We start from the raw sequence: 17,864 nt of genomic DNA, 5'->3' as shown, positions 1-17,864 counted from the left end.
GTATGCTATGGTGTGTACAAGGCCTGACATTTCGCAAGCAGTCAGTATGGTGAGCAGATATATGCATGATCCAGGAAAAGGGCACTGGCAAGCAGCAAAGTGGATTCTACGGTATATTCTGGGTACTATAGATGTTGGTTTGAAGTTTGAACGAGTTCAGAATGGACTTGATAAAATTTTAGTTGGTTATGTGGATTCGGACTATGCTGGTGATTTGGATAAAAGACGATCTACAACAGGTTATGTCTTTACACTAGCAGGAGGACCAGTTAGCTGGAGGTCAACTTTGCAAACTACAGTTGCTTTGTCGACTACTGAAGCTGAATATATGGCAGTTGCTGATGCCATAAAGGAGGCAATTTGGTTACATGGTTTGATTGAGGACTGGGGTATTCTTCAGAAGCATGTGAAAGTTTTGTGTGATAGTCAGAGTGCTATTCATTTGGCGAAGAACCAAGTTCATCATGCTCGAACAAAACACATCGATGTCCGTTTCCATTTTGTTCGTGGAATTATGGAAGAAGGAGACATTCTTCTTCAAAAGATTGGAACTGCAGATAATCCTGCAGATATGCTAACCAAAGTGGTTACTGGAGCTAAGTTCAAACATTGTTTGAGCTTAGCCAATATCGTGAAGATTTGAAGCAAATTGGGAGTGCAACAGTGAAGTAGAGAATATTCGCCAAGGTGGAGAATTGTTGAAAAATTGGCTCATAGTAGACAAAAAGGAAAGAGTTTGTCTCTTGGTCAAACTTGTCATGCTCTTCTTCTCCAATTACACCGTATGAAGCATTCTCCAACAATGAAGTCAAATTGTTGAAAAGTTTGCATTAACTCTTTAGAATTCCTTTTGTCAACAAAAGAAGCAACTACTTTATCTCCTTCATCATTTCTTCATTTGTCAACAAAAGGAGCAAGCCATTGTTTTTGACTTCTTGTACAATATGGTTTTCAATATCCATTGGTTTTACTGCAAGGAAGGAGTCGAGAGAGTGTGCTGGTTTTTTCTGTAAGAGATTGAAAAATTTGTATTGCTCTACAGAAATTAGGAAGAACCAGTATTGTTTTGAGTGTGAGGAAGAAATTGGGAGTATTTGGGGATTTGGGTTTGTGAGTGTTTTAATACTCTTTTGTGTCTCCCCTTTTGAATAAGTGAAATCTCTCTACTGTTGCACCGTGGATGTAGGCAAGTTGCCGAACCACGTAAATCTTGTGTTCTTGTTGTTATTGCTGTTTATTTTTCTTTAAACATTATATCACGTTTGTTCCGCTTGATTGATTGTGTGAGAGATTCGCGACCTTTTGCACAACAGACTGTTGTCTGACAAGTTCAAATAGGCCAATTGTGTGAGGCTCGCAATTGAGCTTGGAATTGATCCATTCAAATTGTTGTTTGACAAGTCCAAATGGGACAATTGTGTGAGGCTTGCAATTGAGTCTGGAATTGATTCGAAATTGTTGTTTGACAGGTCCAAATGGGACAATTGGGTGATACTCGCAATTGAGTCTGGAATTGATCCATTGAAATTGTTGTTTGACAAGTCCAAATGGGCCAATTGTGTGAGGTTGGCAATTGAGTCTGGAATTGATCCGTGGAAATTGCATCCCACAAGATCTATTCTTGACAACATTTTAAGTTTACTGATAGAAGGTGGCAATGACGAAGAAAAATTTGTATAGCTAAAAACCATGGTTTGAAGAGATCCATTTGGGAGAAATTCTGGCAAAGAAACTTCAAGTCGAGAGTTATATGACATGTCAAGCGTTTGTAGAGTTGGAACCTGGAATATCTTTTCTGGAAATTTTCCATTCAGCTGACTATCAAAGAAATCCAAGGATGTCAAATTTTTGAAATCTGCAAAAAAATTCTGGAACTGGAGCAGAAAAATTGTTACCAGACAAATTAATAATTGAGAGGAACTGAAGATTCCGTAAGGAGGAATCAATAGGGCCCAAAAGATTAGACCATGACAAGTCCAACTCTCTCAAATTTGGCACTGAAGATGATAAAGCTTGACACCACTCTTTACCATGTGCTGATAGTAATACAGCATCAAGATAAAGTACCACAAGCTCCGGAAGGTTTTGAACAAGCACATTTAAATTTGGATTCAGAAGTTTCAGCGGAGATGAATAGGAAGATAAATCAAGATGAACCAACCTTGTCAAGCGCGAAATCGCAATAGGAATCTGCCCTACAAAGCCGGCGTTGAATAGACTTAAATAACTCAAATTCGCTAGCTTGTCAAACTTTGATGGAATCGGAGAATTGAAGTTGTTAACAGCAAAACTCAGGCTCTGGAGATGCTCAAGACTAAAGAGGCTGCTTGAATTATCAAGTCCACCCGAGATGAATTCAAAGGACAGGTCGAGACCAATAACACGTCCCTCGTTGCAGGTTACGCCATCCCAAGAACAGCAATCGACATTTTGGTTCCACTTAACAAGTTTTGTGGACAAAGTAGAATCGAATATAAGGGTCTTCTTCAATTCGAGCAACAAGAACCGTTGATTGCCCAAACATTGGTGAGACACCACAAAGACAGTAGAGAAGTTGAGGAAAAGTGTGCAGATGGGCACCAAGACGAGCCACGAAAAGAAGGGAATTCTCATTTTGAGGATGTAGTAATTAAGAGACACTCGTAGATTAAAGAATTGAAGAGGTATGCCATTTATAGTGTGTCGTGGGGAGGGGGTGAAGTCCCAGGAAGACTTACAATTTTGGCCCGTGGCTCTGTTTCCGGCCACTGTCAAACAAATTTATTTCGAGAAATGTGGGGTTGGTGGAAGACTCTGAAAAGTGTATTATGAAAATGAGAGTCAACAGAAGAGGGAGGATGAAACTTGCACTAATTCGATGACTAAAGCAATTACACCCCCAAATATATATATATATGTATAAATATATAAATATATGTATATATCGCCACTAACATTTGTCGCCTAATTTGCTTTTGCGAAATTTATGAAAAGCCCGACTTCATGTCATCCTTATAAAAGATAATTGACATCATGGGAGACCATATCGAACATAACAAGGCAATTCACATGTATGATGGAGCCTCAAAGAATGGAGTCTTTCCATTGGGTTTTTCATGGTTTATTGTCTTTGCATTGACACATTGGGTTTCTCATGGATTTTCATTGGACGGACCAGCATATTAAATGTGACTTCTTATTATATTTCTTTGGATTTATCACAGTAAATCGAAAGTGGATACTCAAAAGGTCCATATTCATTTTTTCATATCACTAGATTAATAAAGTATTATAACTTAAGATTTTTACGAAGGAATACCAGATCGTGTTGAGATAGAATTTTAACTTGAAATTGATTTAGTTGGTTTAAATCGAATAATATTAAATTCATTATTCGTATCTAATATTATCAGATATGAAATTTTTACCATTTAATCAACCATGGGCTTCAATTTTTTTTTTCTTTTTTTTTTCACAAAATCAATATTATAAGAATAAATTCTTCGGTAAGTACTTCAAAATTAGTACTTAATTTTGTGAGTAAGGATGGAATTATAATGTAATTGTTGATTTATAAGAAAAGAAAATGGAAGGGAAATAATGAGAAAACAACCTTTTTTCTCTATGATTGTTCATTTAAAATGTTGTTTTCTCATCTATTTTAATAAACATTTTAAGCTATCAACTTTCAAATATTTTAATAGACGGAAAAGTCCACACATTTTTTTTTTCCTTCAAATTACCACACAAGGACAATATCTCCATAAAATATTGTGCATGCATGGTGGCCTCTCCCCTAATCTAACAAATTTAGGTCAAATCAGGAACTTACCTCAGCCAATTGACGTGCTAGATTCTGGTTTGCTTTGTGATTTACTTTGGTTGGATCCCAGTAGAGATGTCAAAGGCTGGGGAATGAATGACCGTGGAGTTTCTTACACCTTGGGTCCAGTAAAGTGTCAGAATTCTTAATGACGAATGACATGGACCTTGTTTGTCGAGCACATCAGGTTGATTTGCTTCCGTGAAAATTTATTAGTTGGAAATCATGGCCTTATCGAACTTAACATGCAATTTACATGTATGATATGATTGAGACTCAAAGCTTACAGTCTTTGCATTTGCATGCAGATCAAACTTATTTCTCATAGTCTTTTGATTTGAGATAACTGAAAGTGGACGGATCAGCATACCAAACATTCTTTGCATAAAGTTCCTAATGACCATTTTCTGTCTATATACACTAATTTTATGGGTATCGTAAGCGATGCTCCAAGTAATTAGAAAGAAAATGAACTAATTAAAGTGATTAATTTACATGATCAGTCTCTAAATTTATCTAAGGGGAAAATTACAGTTTACCCCTCCAAAGTTGACTGCGTTTTTCAATTCGAATACTAAAGTTTCAATTTTTGCAATCTACCCCCCCCAAAGTTTCAAATTTTTGCAATTTGACCAATTGTATCCAAAACTTCCCACATTGTCCCTAATTTTTATTTTTTTATTTTTTATAAAAAAAAAAAAAAATTAAAAAAAAATTCAGGGTGGCCGTAGCCACCCCTTTGCCCATCTAGCCATTTTTGCACCTCTAATTTTTTTTTTTCATCAAAAAAAAAAAATCATGAGCAATATGGAAATTTTGGGATAATATTGGTCGAATTAAAAAAAATTGAAACTTTGTGGGGGTGAATTGCAAAAATTAAAATTTTGATATTCGAATTGAAAAATACTGTCAACTTTAGGAGGGTAACTGTAATTTTTCCTTTATCTAAATTAAACAGTGAATAGGGACACTTTGCCTTGTAGACGACGCTAAAAAGGTATGGTCAATAAGTCTAATTTGTGTTGATTTATCGACACCCAATTTATTTGAAGAAATGGCCGACAAGCCTTGGCCTTGGTGGAAGACTCTGAAAAGTGTATTATGAAAAAGAGAGTCAACAGAGAAGGGAGGAAGACCCAAGTCTTCTGAGCTTCCTTTTCATAGGTAACCTTTTTCTCTCTGCAAATTTTCCACATCGATCCAAATAGTATTTGTCGCTTTATTTGCTTTTATGAAAATTTATAGAAGGATTGACTTTATGTCATCCTTGTAAAAGCTTTATTGATTATTAGTTGGAAATAATTGACATCATGGGGCCTCTATCCAACGTAACGTGCAATTTACATGTATGATCGAGACTTATAGCTTATAGTCTTTGCGTGGATATTAAATTTATTTCTCATAGTTTATTGTTTTTGCATGTGAGATAAGATTTAAAACCCAAAGTAGACGGATTAACATACCAAACATGACTTTTGTTGTTTTTCTTTGGATTTATTCTCGGTCAATCAATCAAGAGTCATGAGTACTAAAAAAGTCCTCACTCCTTTTCTCACGTCAGGCATGACCAAAATATTATTACTTGAGCTTTCTACTAAGGGGTATCATAATGTGTTTAGATAGAATTTTCTATTGAAATTTAATGACTTCTATAATTAGGGGTGGCAATTTGTGTTCGCGTGTCAGATTTGAGTTGTGTTAAGTCATAGGTTAACCCTAACCCTTTAATTTTGTATTGAGTTTATGTCGAGTTCGTAGGTTATATAAAAAATTGTTAGCTCTTATGTCACATTTTGGGTTTGAGTCTTAGTCGAATCTATCGATGCATAAGTATAAAAATATATAAATTATCCATAACCTAACTCAATTTATTACAGCATTACAGCATTCACATTGACCTTTTTCAATTTATTTAAAAAAAAAAAAAAATTATTTAGTTGATTTAGCTAGCCAGTTTCAATATCACTAAATATTGAATTCTTTAAATATTTCAACACTTTTAACTAAATATTATATTTTATTAATGAGACAAGCTTTTGGACTCTTTACATTATAAATTACCCAATGGTTTGGAAGAATTTCCTTGACCTTATATTATGAGAGAATTTAAATTTTTTACCAACACAAGATTTTCATAGGATAAGTACTTGTAAGTGATCTCGATCGTGTCATGCCAACGTCGTCTACCTACTACTGTTAATTCTACTTCCATAACACTCCTACTAACAGCTTTCTTGATTATTAGTCGCAAATAATTGACATCATGGGGCCCTATGGAACTAATAATTAACAGGGCAATTTAAGGTGGTGTTTGGTAAATGGGTTGGCCTAGACACTGTAGTTGATGTAAATTTATGTGGAAAAAAAAAATAATAATATTTTATATAAAAAAGTGAAAAAGTGGTATGAAAAAGTGAAAATGTTTTGTTTTGTAGTTATTTTTTTTTATTTGAATAATAATAAAAAGTGAATGATGTGATATAAAATGTAAAAATGTGAAAATGTTTTAATGTTAATTTTTTTGGAAAATGGTGATGAATAGTGTCTAAGCCAACTCCAACCCCTTTACCAAAGGGGTTGGACATCAAATTTATGGTTAGGCCTTAGGCATGGAGGCTTTGTATGGACATCAAATTTATTTCTCTTGGTCTATCATTTTTGCATTGAAATAAGTTTCAAAACCCAAAGTGCACGGACCAACATATTACATATGACCTTTTCTTTTCTTTTTCTTTTTTTCCTTTAGATTTATTCTCATAAGAGTGGGTATTCAAAAAGTCCTTACTCTTTTTTTCACGTCTCAACATCAATAAAGTATTATGACTCAGGCTTTCTATGAAAAGATACCATAAACGTTGAAAAATGATCATCTCTATTTCATTTGAAATTGAGAGTATCCATTTAGTGCATTTGAAATGGTAATATTGTCCTTATCTTTTGAGGGGCAAATTTTTTAGACAAGTATGTCCTTCTAAATGCACTAAATGAATACTCTCCATTTCAAATGAAATGGAGAGGATCCGTTTCCAACTTGTTGAGACAGAAATCTAAGTTGAAATTGATTTAGTTGGTTTGAATTGAATGATATTAAATTCATTATTCATTTATCTAATATTATCTTATATGAAACTTTTACTATTTAATCAACCACTTACTTAATTATTAATGTTTTTCACAAAACCAAGATTATAAGAATAAATTCTTTAGTAATTAAGTGCTTCAAAATTACTACTTAATTTTGTGAGTATGGATGGAATTGAAACAATTGTAATGTGATTGTTGATCTTTAAGGAATAAAAGTGGAAGGGAAATAATGAGAAAGCGACCTTCTAATTGAAACCTCGAAGAAAAGGGTTTGTTATTTTCTTTCAATGAATGACTTGTACAATACGCTTCAGTGCCTTCTTATACAGATTTTACAACTACAATTCAATTGACAAATTAATTCCTTTGGCTATGTAATAAGCACTCATTTACAATTACATGTAAAGAACTTGCCCCTAATTAATTATTATAATATTTTTTGATTAATTAATTATGGAAAAAATACTAATAAAAAAAAACTCTCATGTAGCCAATTCCAATAAAATCTCATAAAGTGATAGACGTGACTAGAGATGGATGGAGGGGGGAACCGGGGTAGCCCATGGTCCCCCCCCAAAATAAGGAAAAAAAAATTATAAGTAAAAAAATAATAATAATAAAGTAAAGTTTTAAGTTTAGTCATTTGGCCTCCCACTAAAAAAAAAAAATTGGCCCTAGTTTTAATATATAGGTGTTGGGTCTCACCTATATATTAAAATTGAGTTTTAGCCTACACGTGGGAGAACGTTAAATATTAATTAAGTGATTAAATTTACCTATACCTATCAACTTAAAATTTTTAGGATAACTGATAATTTAACAACATATATACTTGCAAATTCAAACCATAAAAAAGGCACCATACAATTACAATTACAGGACAAGAGAACATACTAGGGGTGTCAAGGCGGTTACGGTTAGTGGTTATTGGCAATAACCGCTAACCGTAACCGCCTTAGCGGTTAGTAGATTTCACTAACCGCAATCGTTAACCGCCTAGCGGTTAACGGTTAGTGAAATAGATAACCGCTCGCTAACCGCTTTTTCAAAATTGGGCTTTTTGAGCTTTTTTTTTACCTTGTGTCTTCTTGGGCCCAATTGCTATAAAAAGAGCCCATATTGAAAAATCAAAAATATTTGACCCAAAATTTACATTTACTTGTACTTTAAAAAAATTTCCTTAAACATTAAATCATAACCGGTTAACTTAAAAAAAAAAAAAAATTCAACACAACATATAAAAAAATGTTCAGAATTCAGACAACTGTCACAACATATAATGATAATACATTAATACTTAAATTGTGTTTATAAGTAACACATTGGTCATTGTTTAATCCAATGTAAATTATTTAATTTGATATTATACGAATCATATCATTAGTGTACATTAATAATATGATTCAATTGAAGTCTTGAATAAAGTATTTGAATTGTCATTGAATCATATGGTTAAGTATTGATATTATATATTTATATTATTCATATGTATATGTAGACTTATATAGACTTATAACATATATAGACTTATAAGTTTATAACATACATTGAAAATAAGTCTCTAGATATTTAATTGTTGTATTACTATGAATTGGTATACTTATGAGTTATGTCATATTATATATGTATAATTTGTTATTATATAATCAAATGATTTAATGATCAATTGATCATGTGATATAATCATATAAATTATAATGATAATATATTAATACTTAAATTGTGATTTAATTATTTTTTAAAAAAAATTGTGATTTAATGATCAAGTGATTATATGATACAATCATATAAATTATAGTGATAATATATTAATACTCAAATTGTGATTTAATTATTTTTTAAAAAAAATTGTGATTTAATGATGAAGTGATTATGTTATATGTATAAATATTTTTATAATTATAATTATAAAAATATATTATATAAAAAGACGGAAGGCGGTTAGTGGTTACATAGTAAACCCAATAACCGCTAACCGCTAGGCGGTTATAGCGGTTAGGCGTTTAACGGTTAATACGGTTAAGCAGTTAGCGGTTATAGCAAAAACCGCCCGCATTGACACCCCTAGAACATTTACACCCAAAATAAGGCATGCCTTGGCAAATGCATCATCAGGATGACAATTATCCAGTGCGAAAACGATACTTGTCTGAGAAATTAATCAATACCACACACAGTCGGAAATAAAAAAATAAAAAAATATATATATAGTAAATGGAATTCATCAATACAAAAGGAAATAGTAATTCAAAGGGGCTGACCTTTAATGGCCTATATATCTATGACTGGAAAAATTGGTTCCTTCGCGAGCATTAGAAATGGAGCAACAATATCTTCAATTCCAGGGTCGTCCAATCCCATCGTCATAACTGTGGACTCACGCCCAATATGACCCTTAATTGTAACATTAGCTTCACCTAAAATATGCAAACCTTGATTGAGTAGAGCGTCATACGTACAGTAGCGGCTCATCTCAATTGGTAAAACTGCTACGTCCGCAACACGCCTTTCAACCGCCTATATGTGTGTGTGTGTATGGGTTTGATATTATATATCGGGCCTTTAGGCAAACGCCTCACTCGTCTAGTGGTCTAACTGGCCTTGGGTTTGTCAAAAAACCTTATTTTATTTTTATAAATTCACTTCAAAAGTTATGCTAACTTAAGTATTGAAGTGTTATCCCGGTCCCTGCTATTTTGCAGGTAGCTCGTCCAGAAAATTGGATCTACAAAATACAACTTAATTTTAACATGGAGGCATTGCGCTTCATAACTATGACTAGTTTCTCGGCCTCTTATTTCTATATATACGCTTGTGACGGTATTCTTTTCCAAGATACAATCGAGGGAGCATCTTGAAAAGAAAGTCGTCAACATGTTTGTAATACATATCCTCCCTCTCTTCTAGAACATAAAAAGGCCAATGATAATTCTAAAGCCAAAAACAAATCCCAGTTCCACACTTATGTAATTTCACTTAATCCCACCACCAAAATTCCAATGCTTTTTTTTCATATGTTGGAGGTGACAATCGTGGTTCCTCATATGTGCAACGTGATTTCAAAGGGAAGCCATGTAATCCTTCATTCCCTTCCTAGGAAGTTTATGAAAATGTAGCAAATTGTTTACCAAATGGAATTTGCCCCACTAATTGATTGAATAAAAGATTGAGAACAGATAGGAAACTAAGACTATCGGTAAGTTGCATAGGAATCTTAAAACTAATCCCATTCTTAAATAAGCTTATACCGTGGGTTTCAGGGAGGGTTGGTGCAATACGGGCGGTTTTTGACCTCCCCTAACTTATATATATATATATATGTGTGTGTGTGTGTGTGTGTGTGTGTGTGTGTGTGTGTGTGTGTGTGAGAGAGAGAGAGAGAGAGAGAGAGAGAGGCGGTGAAACAGTGAACCGTCACTAATTTCAAATTTTGAAATTTTAATTTTAATTTAAAAATTAATGATAATTTTGATTTAAATTTGAACAGTGTTACACTGTTCAACCGACACTTTAAGGTGTCTGTTACCTTGAGGCGAGGGTCGGCGACCTTCATACGAGCTTGAAGCGGGGGTCGGTGACCTTGAAACACGAGTCGGCGAACATCAGGCGAGGTCACTGGCGATCGTGAGCGAGAGCCGGCGAGGTTTGGTGAACTTGATGCGAGGTTGGCAAACCTGGGCTGAGACCGTGGTGTTGTTGACAGAACTGAGGGTCACAGAGAATGGACCACGTCGTAGATGGCGATGCCGGGGCGTGGGTCAAAGACCACAGAAGTAGTAGGTCTCTGCAAGAGAGAGCTTGGTGATCCTACGTAAAGTGGAGGTTCGCCGGAGTCATTGGCGGAGAGAGTTTGGCGGCTCGGAGTGACGATGGCGGAAAGGATGAGTTGCCAGTCTGAGCGCGAGATCGATGTGTCCTTGACAAGATGCCGCTGGTTACCAGCAGGGGCGGTGAGTGGTTCGTCGGCGGGACCGGTGGTCCGCTTGCGGACCTCATTCTTCTGCAAAGGAAAGAAAGAGACAAACGGCCAATACGGCGGACCTCTTTCTCCGTCAAGTGCGCTTTTAGTTAAAAGCTAATAAAATAATGGCAAAGTAGTAAATTTGAGTGTATAATTTTTTTTTTTTTTTTTTTGACATGTCCACACAAGAGGAGGGAGGGGGATTCGAACTAGTGACCTCAACTTTATTAGGCGTGGTCCCAGCTGATTGAGCTACCTCTTGAAGACACATGGCATAAGAAGGCACATGACAAGCAAAGAACTTTGACCATGAATGTGCTTCAATTAATCGAATATATGGATATGATGAATGTAAACCCCGGTTCAATAATGTAAGCCTTTGGAAAACCTTGATGAATTTTTTATTAATTGGATTTTTGATAGAAAGAATCAAAGATTAGTTTGGATTAATGATAGAAAGAATCAAAGATTAGTCTAGTGAAAAATAAATAAATAAAAATAAAAATCAGGCCAGCAAAAAGAAGTATCATAAACAATTGTAATGTATATGGCCTGTATTACAAAATAAAAAGGGCATTCCCTTCACACAAAAAAAAAAAAAAAAAAAAAAGACATGTAATGCCCTAACACTTAGAACGCACTAATTACTATACTAATTAATATTTAATTTTATACCAGAATGGGGTATGCTTTTCGTAGGTGCCAAATGTCCTCATAGAGACATATTCAGTGACATCCTTCTGAAGCTGCTCCAGCGCCCTCTTTGCCCGATTATCGACTATGGATGCATCAATTTCCACGTAGCAGAAGTAGGTTTGGCCCACTTTGTCAATAACGGCACTGGTAATCTTGATCTCCCAAAACCAAAATATAGAAACCAGCATAGGTAGGAGAAAAAAGCAGAAAATCATTGACAATAAAGACTACACTAGTCTTTATCTGCCTGCCCGTTTGGTTTTGAGGTGTGAAAGGCTCTCGAAGATCGTTGATGGGTTCATCTTGGATGCCGTCCACCAAGATATTCAACTCGTACATCTCTGCAGTATGGAAGCTCGCAATAACACCCGTAGGTTTGATACCGGTGTTATTGCAAGCTTCCATGCCGCAGAGATCTACTGGTTGAATATCCTCGTAGACGGCATCCAAGTTAAACCCATCAACGATCTTCGATTCATTGTTTTGAGAAAAGTGTCTTCCAAACCTCAAATCCAAACACGCAGGCAGTTAAAGACAAGTTTAGTCTTTTTTTTCAATGATATTCCTCTTTTTCTCCTGCCCAATATCAAGATTACGAGCGCGGTTATTGACAAAGTGAGCCAAACCTACTTATTCTACGTGAATATTGATGGATCCATCGTCAATAATCGGGCAAAGAGGACGCTAGAGCAGCTTCGTAAGGATTTCCCCGAATTTGTCTCTCTGAGGATATTTGGCACCTACGAAAAGCATACGCCATTCTGGTCTAAAATTAAATATTCTGTCTCACGGCAAGCCCATTCCTCTCACCAACGCCCGCAAGCCGCTCAAAATCAGAGCGAGCTTTGAACGGTTCATCCCCTGGCTGGCCCATCCACTGGCTGTATTTCGCATCCTCTTGTTTCAGATCTTATAGAGCACTTCACCATGTGCAGCAAAGAAGGGTGCAAACACAAGTGACTCAATGGCCATTAGTCCAGATGTATCTTTGAGTGGCAGATTGCATTCTCTGAAGCACCAGCCTATGAGCCCAAAATGAAATTCAAACATAAGCTATGCAGTAAATCAATATATTTTTATATAAGCATCAATGGTGGAGAAACACAGGTAGCATAATAAAAATGAGACGAAAACAGAGAGCGACACCACTTACAGATCAAAACAGAGGCGGGCAAGGTTTGGGATTTGTAATATGAATTCAGCTAAATGTGACCTAACACACTACATAATTCATCATTTCAGTACATATTCACATCATACAAACAAACATTGATTCATAAATATACACACACTGAAATACACAAATGCACGAGTTCAGTAAGGATACCTCAATGATGTACTGCACGATATCAGGTTGAGACAGAGTACTGCCTAGGCCTCTTTGATATTGAAGCTATATCAGAGTATAGAGAGAGAGAGAGAGAGGAGGGATTTTGGGCTCATTGTGAAAGTACTTACAAATAGGATCTTTAATTACCATACATTTTCTTTTCTCTTTTTTTTTTTTTTTTTTTTTGGTGGTTTTCCATTGATAGTGAAAGCTAATTAAGACATGGATTTGATCCAGGAGGAACAAACCCAATTGAGGTCAATTAGGTATTTATGAGTTAATTAATGTAGAGTTAAAGTTAACACCAACTTTGACACTACTAAAAATGTAATTGACATATGTTCTGGTCTGAAATGGGTAATTAATGTAATTTCAGGACAAATACTATTTACAAAAAGTATTCATACGGTTTAAGAAACAAAACTCAAAAATATCTTACCGAAAGAAAAAGATAGCTATAGGAAAGGTATACAGTTGGATTCGAATGTTTAGTAATTTTGTGAGAGAATCTTTATAGATTCACATGTTCGAGCAAGAGACAGTTGTTCAAAATATATTCGAATAAATGAGTATTATATAACTCTCTCATATTTATTATTCGAATTATTAGTAATTAAAAAGACAAAATTAGTGAATATCTCCATCCCATATAGTGGTTGTTAATGCTGGTGAGTTGCAAGGAGGTTGGAGGAAGGAAAGTTGAATTGGGTGACAAGAATAGATAATGTTTAGAATAATAGAACTTTATCTTTCTCTTTTTCTTATCTTGTAATTTTCCTTTGGCTTCACTATTCCGTTGATCTTTAAAGACAACTCAACCCTTTAAGACACCCAAAGAACACATTTTAGTAACATTTTTTTTTTTAGAACAATAGAAACTTTTGTCTTTCTCTTCCTCTTATCTCCTAATTTTCAAAAAGCATTTGACTAGCTAGATTTGCTCACCATAGGCAGCGAGGAAGACTACCAACATGTAAAATTATGGACTGATAAATATGTAAAAGTGACACGTGTTCTTTAAGTATGTAAGAATATTGAGAAACACATTTTCTTTTTGTGTTTATTGTAGCATAATAAAGGCTCCGTTTGATAAATGATTTTATTCACCTACTCTCCTTATTTTTCACTTCTTCCACAAAGAATAAATTTTTATTTTTTATTTTTTATTTTTCTCTCACAAAAGTCAACACTTTTATATCACATCAACAACTTTTTATTACTGCTCAAACAAAAATCTTACAATAAAAACATTTACCAAACACACCCAAAGTTTAATGTGGAACAAGATCCTCTCCAGTCCATAATGGACTGGAGAATATTCAGTTCATGGCCAGGATTTCTTCTCAGAAATCCTATGGCCACAAATGAGACACATATCCCATCAATAAAAATAATAATAAAATATTATTTTAAATTAAAAAATAAATTAATAAAAAATAAAAGGAAAAGAGTTGTTTGGCCTGTGGGGTGTGGAAATACCGGGTGAATACTGATGATGGAGGCCAGGAGATTTGTGCCACCCCATCTTGCAAAGGGGGGTGGATAGAGCCACCAAAGAATATGAGTACCCCAAATGGAGGGTTGGTACAGCCACCTATAATTCATGCCCCTTCTTCTTTTTTTATTTTTTTATTTTTTTTTATTTTTTTATTTTTATTAATTTGTTTTTTAATTTAAAATAATATTTTTTTATTATTTTTATTGATGAGATATGTGCCCCATTTGTGGCCATAGGATTTTTGAGAAGAAATCCTAGCCATGAACTGGATATTCTCCAGTCCATTATGGACTGAAAAGGATCCTGTTCCGTTTAATGTAGGAGGTAGTTAAAGGGGACTAGCTAAAATTTGGTTAACAAGTTGTTTTAGCTTGCTTATTGTCAATGCTCTAATTAATGCTTTTTAAGTAAGTTGGATATTTTTATGAGTAATTAATAATTTTATTAATTATTATAATTATTATAATAATTAATTAATTATTAATTATTATAATTAATAATTAATTATTCTATTTTTTGAGTAATTAATAATTTTATATATTTTTTTGGATGTCAATAATTTTATAATTAGTTTTGTTTCAAATAAACTCCTTCAAATTTTCAAAAAAAAAAAAAAAATCCTTCAAACGAATAGGATAAGTTTTTCAACGACCACATTTTTCAATGTCGATTTTGTTCACATGAGTAGAATTATCAAATACGTAAAGCTCTAGAACCCTTTCTATTGAAGGTCCAACAGAAGCCCTCTGGCCAACTAGAATTGCCATCAACTAGGAGGAGGAGGAGCAGCATTTGAGGACCTTAGAAACGAGAGAAGCAGACGACAGCAGAATTCTCATGTGATGTGGGCGCTTCACACTCCCCACAATTTCCAATCATCTTCCGCCTCCACTCACTTCCGCTTCCCAACTCGCACTTCTTCAAGACAACCCATTTGCTCCCTCACCTTAAACCCTTCAAACCCAACCAAAACAGACGCAAACTACAACCAGTTAATTCAGTCTTTATGCAAACAAGGCAGTCTCAAGCGAGCCCTTCAAGTCCTCCCTCATGAGCCCGACCCAACCCAACACACCTATGAGCTTCTTATCCTCTCTTGCTCCCGCCTGAACTCCCTCTCCGATGGCCTCGATGTTCATCGCCACCTCGCCGATGCTGGGTTCGATCAGGACCCTTTCCTGGCCACCAAACTCATTAATATGTACTCGGAGTTGGACTCCATTGACAACGCACGGAAGGTGTTTGATAGAACTCATAAGAGAACGATATATGTTTGGAATGCTCTCTTTAGAGCGCTTACGTTGGCGGGTTATGGCCAAGAGGTCTTGGATTTGTATCACCAGATGAATCAGATTGGGATTCCGTCTGATAGGTTCACGTATACGTATGTGCTCAAGGCTTGTGTTGCTTCCGAGTCTTTGGTTTCGCTTATCCATAAGGGAAAGGAGATACACGCGCATATTTTGCGACATGGGTATGACGCGCTTGTTCATATTATGACGACTTTGGTGGACATGTACGCAAGGTTTGGGTGTGTTTCGTATGCAGGTTGTGTGTTTGATTCGATGCCAGTGAGAAATGTTGTTTCATGGAGTGCTATGATTGCGTGTTATGCGAAGAATGGGAGGCCCTTTGAAGCTTTGGAACTATTCCGTGAAATGATTCTTGAGACCCACGATTCTATTCCAAATTCAGTGACAATGGTTAGTGTGCTTCAAGCCTGTGCAGCTCTTGCTGCTTTGGAGCAAGGGAAGCTGATTCATGGCTATATCCTTAGAAGGGGTCTTGACTCGATCCTGCCAGTGATTAGTGCCCTTGTGACAATGTATGCGAGATGTGGTAAGCTTGAATTGGGGCAACTGGTTTTTGATCAGATGGAAAAGAGGGATGTTGTTTCCTGGAATTCCTTGATTTCAAGTTATGGGATTCACGGGTTTGGAAAGAGGGCAATTCAAATTTTTAAAGAGATGGTCAGCCATGGAGTCTCACCAAGTCACGTATCATTTGTTAGTGTCTTGGGAGCATGTAGTCATGCCGGGCTTGTGGAGGAGGGGAAGATGTTGTTTGCATCTATGGTTAAAGAACATGGGATATATCCTAGTGTGGAGCATTATGCTTGTATGGTGGACCTTCTTGGCCGTGCCAATCAGTTGGATGAAGCAGCCAGGATCATTGAAGAGATGCGGATTGAACCAGGACAAAAGGTGTGGGGTTCTCTTCTTGGCTCATGCAGGATCCACTGCAATGTGGAGCTTGCGGAAAGAGCAAGCAGAAGGCTTTTTGAGCTTGAGCCTATGAATGCTGGGAACTATGTACTCCTAGCTGATATTTATGCAGAAGCTAATATGTGGGATGAGGTGAAAAGAGTGAAGAAGCTTTTAGATGCTCGTGGACTTCAAAAGATTCAAGGTCGCAGTTGGATAGAAGCTAAAAGGAAGATCTACTCGTTTACTTCTGTTGATGAGCCTAACCCACAGATGGAACAACTCCATGCTTTGTTGGTCAGATTGTCTACAGAGATGAAGGAGCGGGGCTACATGCCTCAAACTAAAGCTGTTCTCTATGATCTTGAGCCAGAGGAGAAGGAAAGAATCGTATTAGGCCATAGCGAAAAGCTAGCTGTTGCATTTGGACTCATCAACACAAGTAGAGGGGAAACTATTAGGATTACCAAAAACTTGAGGTTATGTGAAGACTGTCATTCCGTTACCAAGTTCATTTCCAAGTTTGCAGATAGAGAGATTCTGGTTCGAGACGTGAATCGATTCCACCACTTCAAAGATGGGATTTGTTCATGTGGGGATTATTGGTAGTTGAATGCCAAATGTTATGCTAATTTATTTCATTTTTCCCAATAATTTGAGGTGAGAAATTGTCGTCAGAGATTTGAGCGTCCTCAAATGCTCTCAAATGTATACTGACAATACCAAGTTCTTTTCACATTTATATAAATTTCTCTTGCAGACTCTTTCCTGAATGGTCCTTTTATCTTCTATACCCATTACCATTTGTTTGATTACAGAAGAATAATGGTATTTTTTACACCTATTGATCATACTCACATCACATTGGTTGATATGACGTGTTTGAAGTAGTTTACAATGTCAACCTTTTTTGTGTTATGTTAGCCATGTTACATGAACGTGTGATAAATGAGCGCATATGATAGCATTACTCATTATAGAAACTTGGCTATGTGCCAAGGCAAAGTTGAATCGGTAACTTAATGGTGTGTACCAATGATTAAGACGAAAAAGAAAAATTTATGATCATTAACCGGAGAAAACTTTTACTTTCTTTGAAATAGGGGGAATTTACAATCTGACAACACTGATAGAGAGTTAAAAAAAAAAAAAAAAAGCAAGATATGAGAGATTTGTCTGAGCCCGGGTTCGAACCGGGGACCTCTAGTGTGTGAGACTAGCGTGATAACCGACTACACCACCCAGACGACATATTCTTGTTGATGACGGTTAAGGAAAAACATATTTAC

General features: G+C 35.7%; 2 protein-coding genes and 1 non-coding gene across 3 annotated transcripts; 1 reads left to right on the top strand and 2 right to left on the bottom strand.

The window, feature by feature from the left end:
* Positions 1 to 1,256: 1,256 nt before the first annotated feature.
* On the bottom strand, positions 1,257 to 2,613 carry LOC132163100 (receptor-like protein 6). Its single transcript, XM_059573297.1, has 2 exons — positions 1,896 to 2,613; positions 1,257 to 1,795 (listed from the first exon to the last, which is right to left on the bottom strand). The coding sequence occupies exons 1-2, from the start codon at positions 2,611 to 2,613 to the stop codon at positions 1,257 to 1,259; spliced, it is 1,257 nt and encodes a 418-aa protein (XP_059429280.1).
* Positions 2,614 to 15,035: 12,422 nt separating this feature from the next.
* On the top strand, positions 15,036 to 17,330 carry LOC132163696 (pentatricopeptide repeat-containing protein CRR2, chloroplastic). The gene has a single exon (XM_059574064.1). The coding sequence runs from the start codon at positions 15,214 to 15,216 to the stop codon at positions 17,182 to 17,184; it is 1,971 nt and encodes a 656-aa protein (XP_059430047.1). The 5' UTR covers positions 15,036 to 15,213; the 3' UTR covers positions 17,185 to 17,330.
* Positions 17,331 to 17,748: 418 nt separating this feature from the next.
* TRNAV-CAC (transfer RNA valine (anticodon CAC)) lies at positions 17,749 to 17,822 on the bottom strand. The gene has a single exon. It is a non-coding gene; the product is annotated as a tRNA-Val (tRNA).
* Positions 17,823 to 17,864: the final 42 nt, after the last annotated feature.

Source organism: Corylus avellana, chromosome ca10 (genome assembly GCF_901000735.1).
Source record: "Corylus avellana chromosome ca10, CavTom2PMs-1.0".
In the NCBI taxonomy this organism is placed as follows: Eukaryota; Viridiplantae; Streptophyta; class Magnoliopsida; order Fagales; family Betulaceae; genus Corylus; species Corylus avellana.
This window is presented reverse-complemented; position numbering and strand designations above follow the sequence as displayed.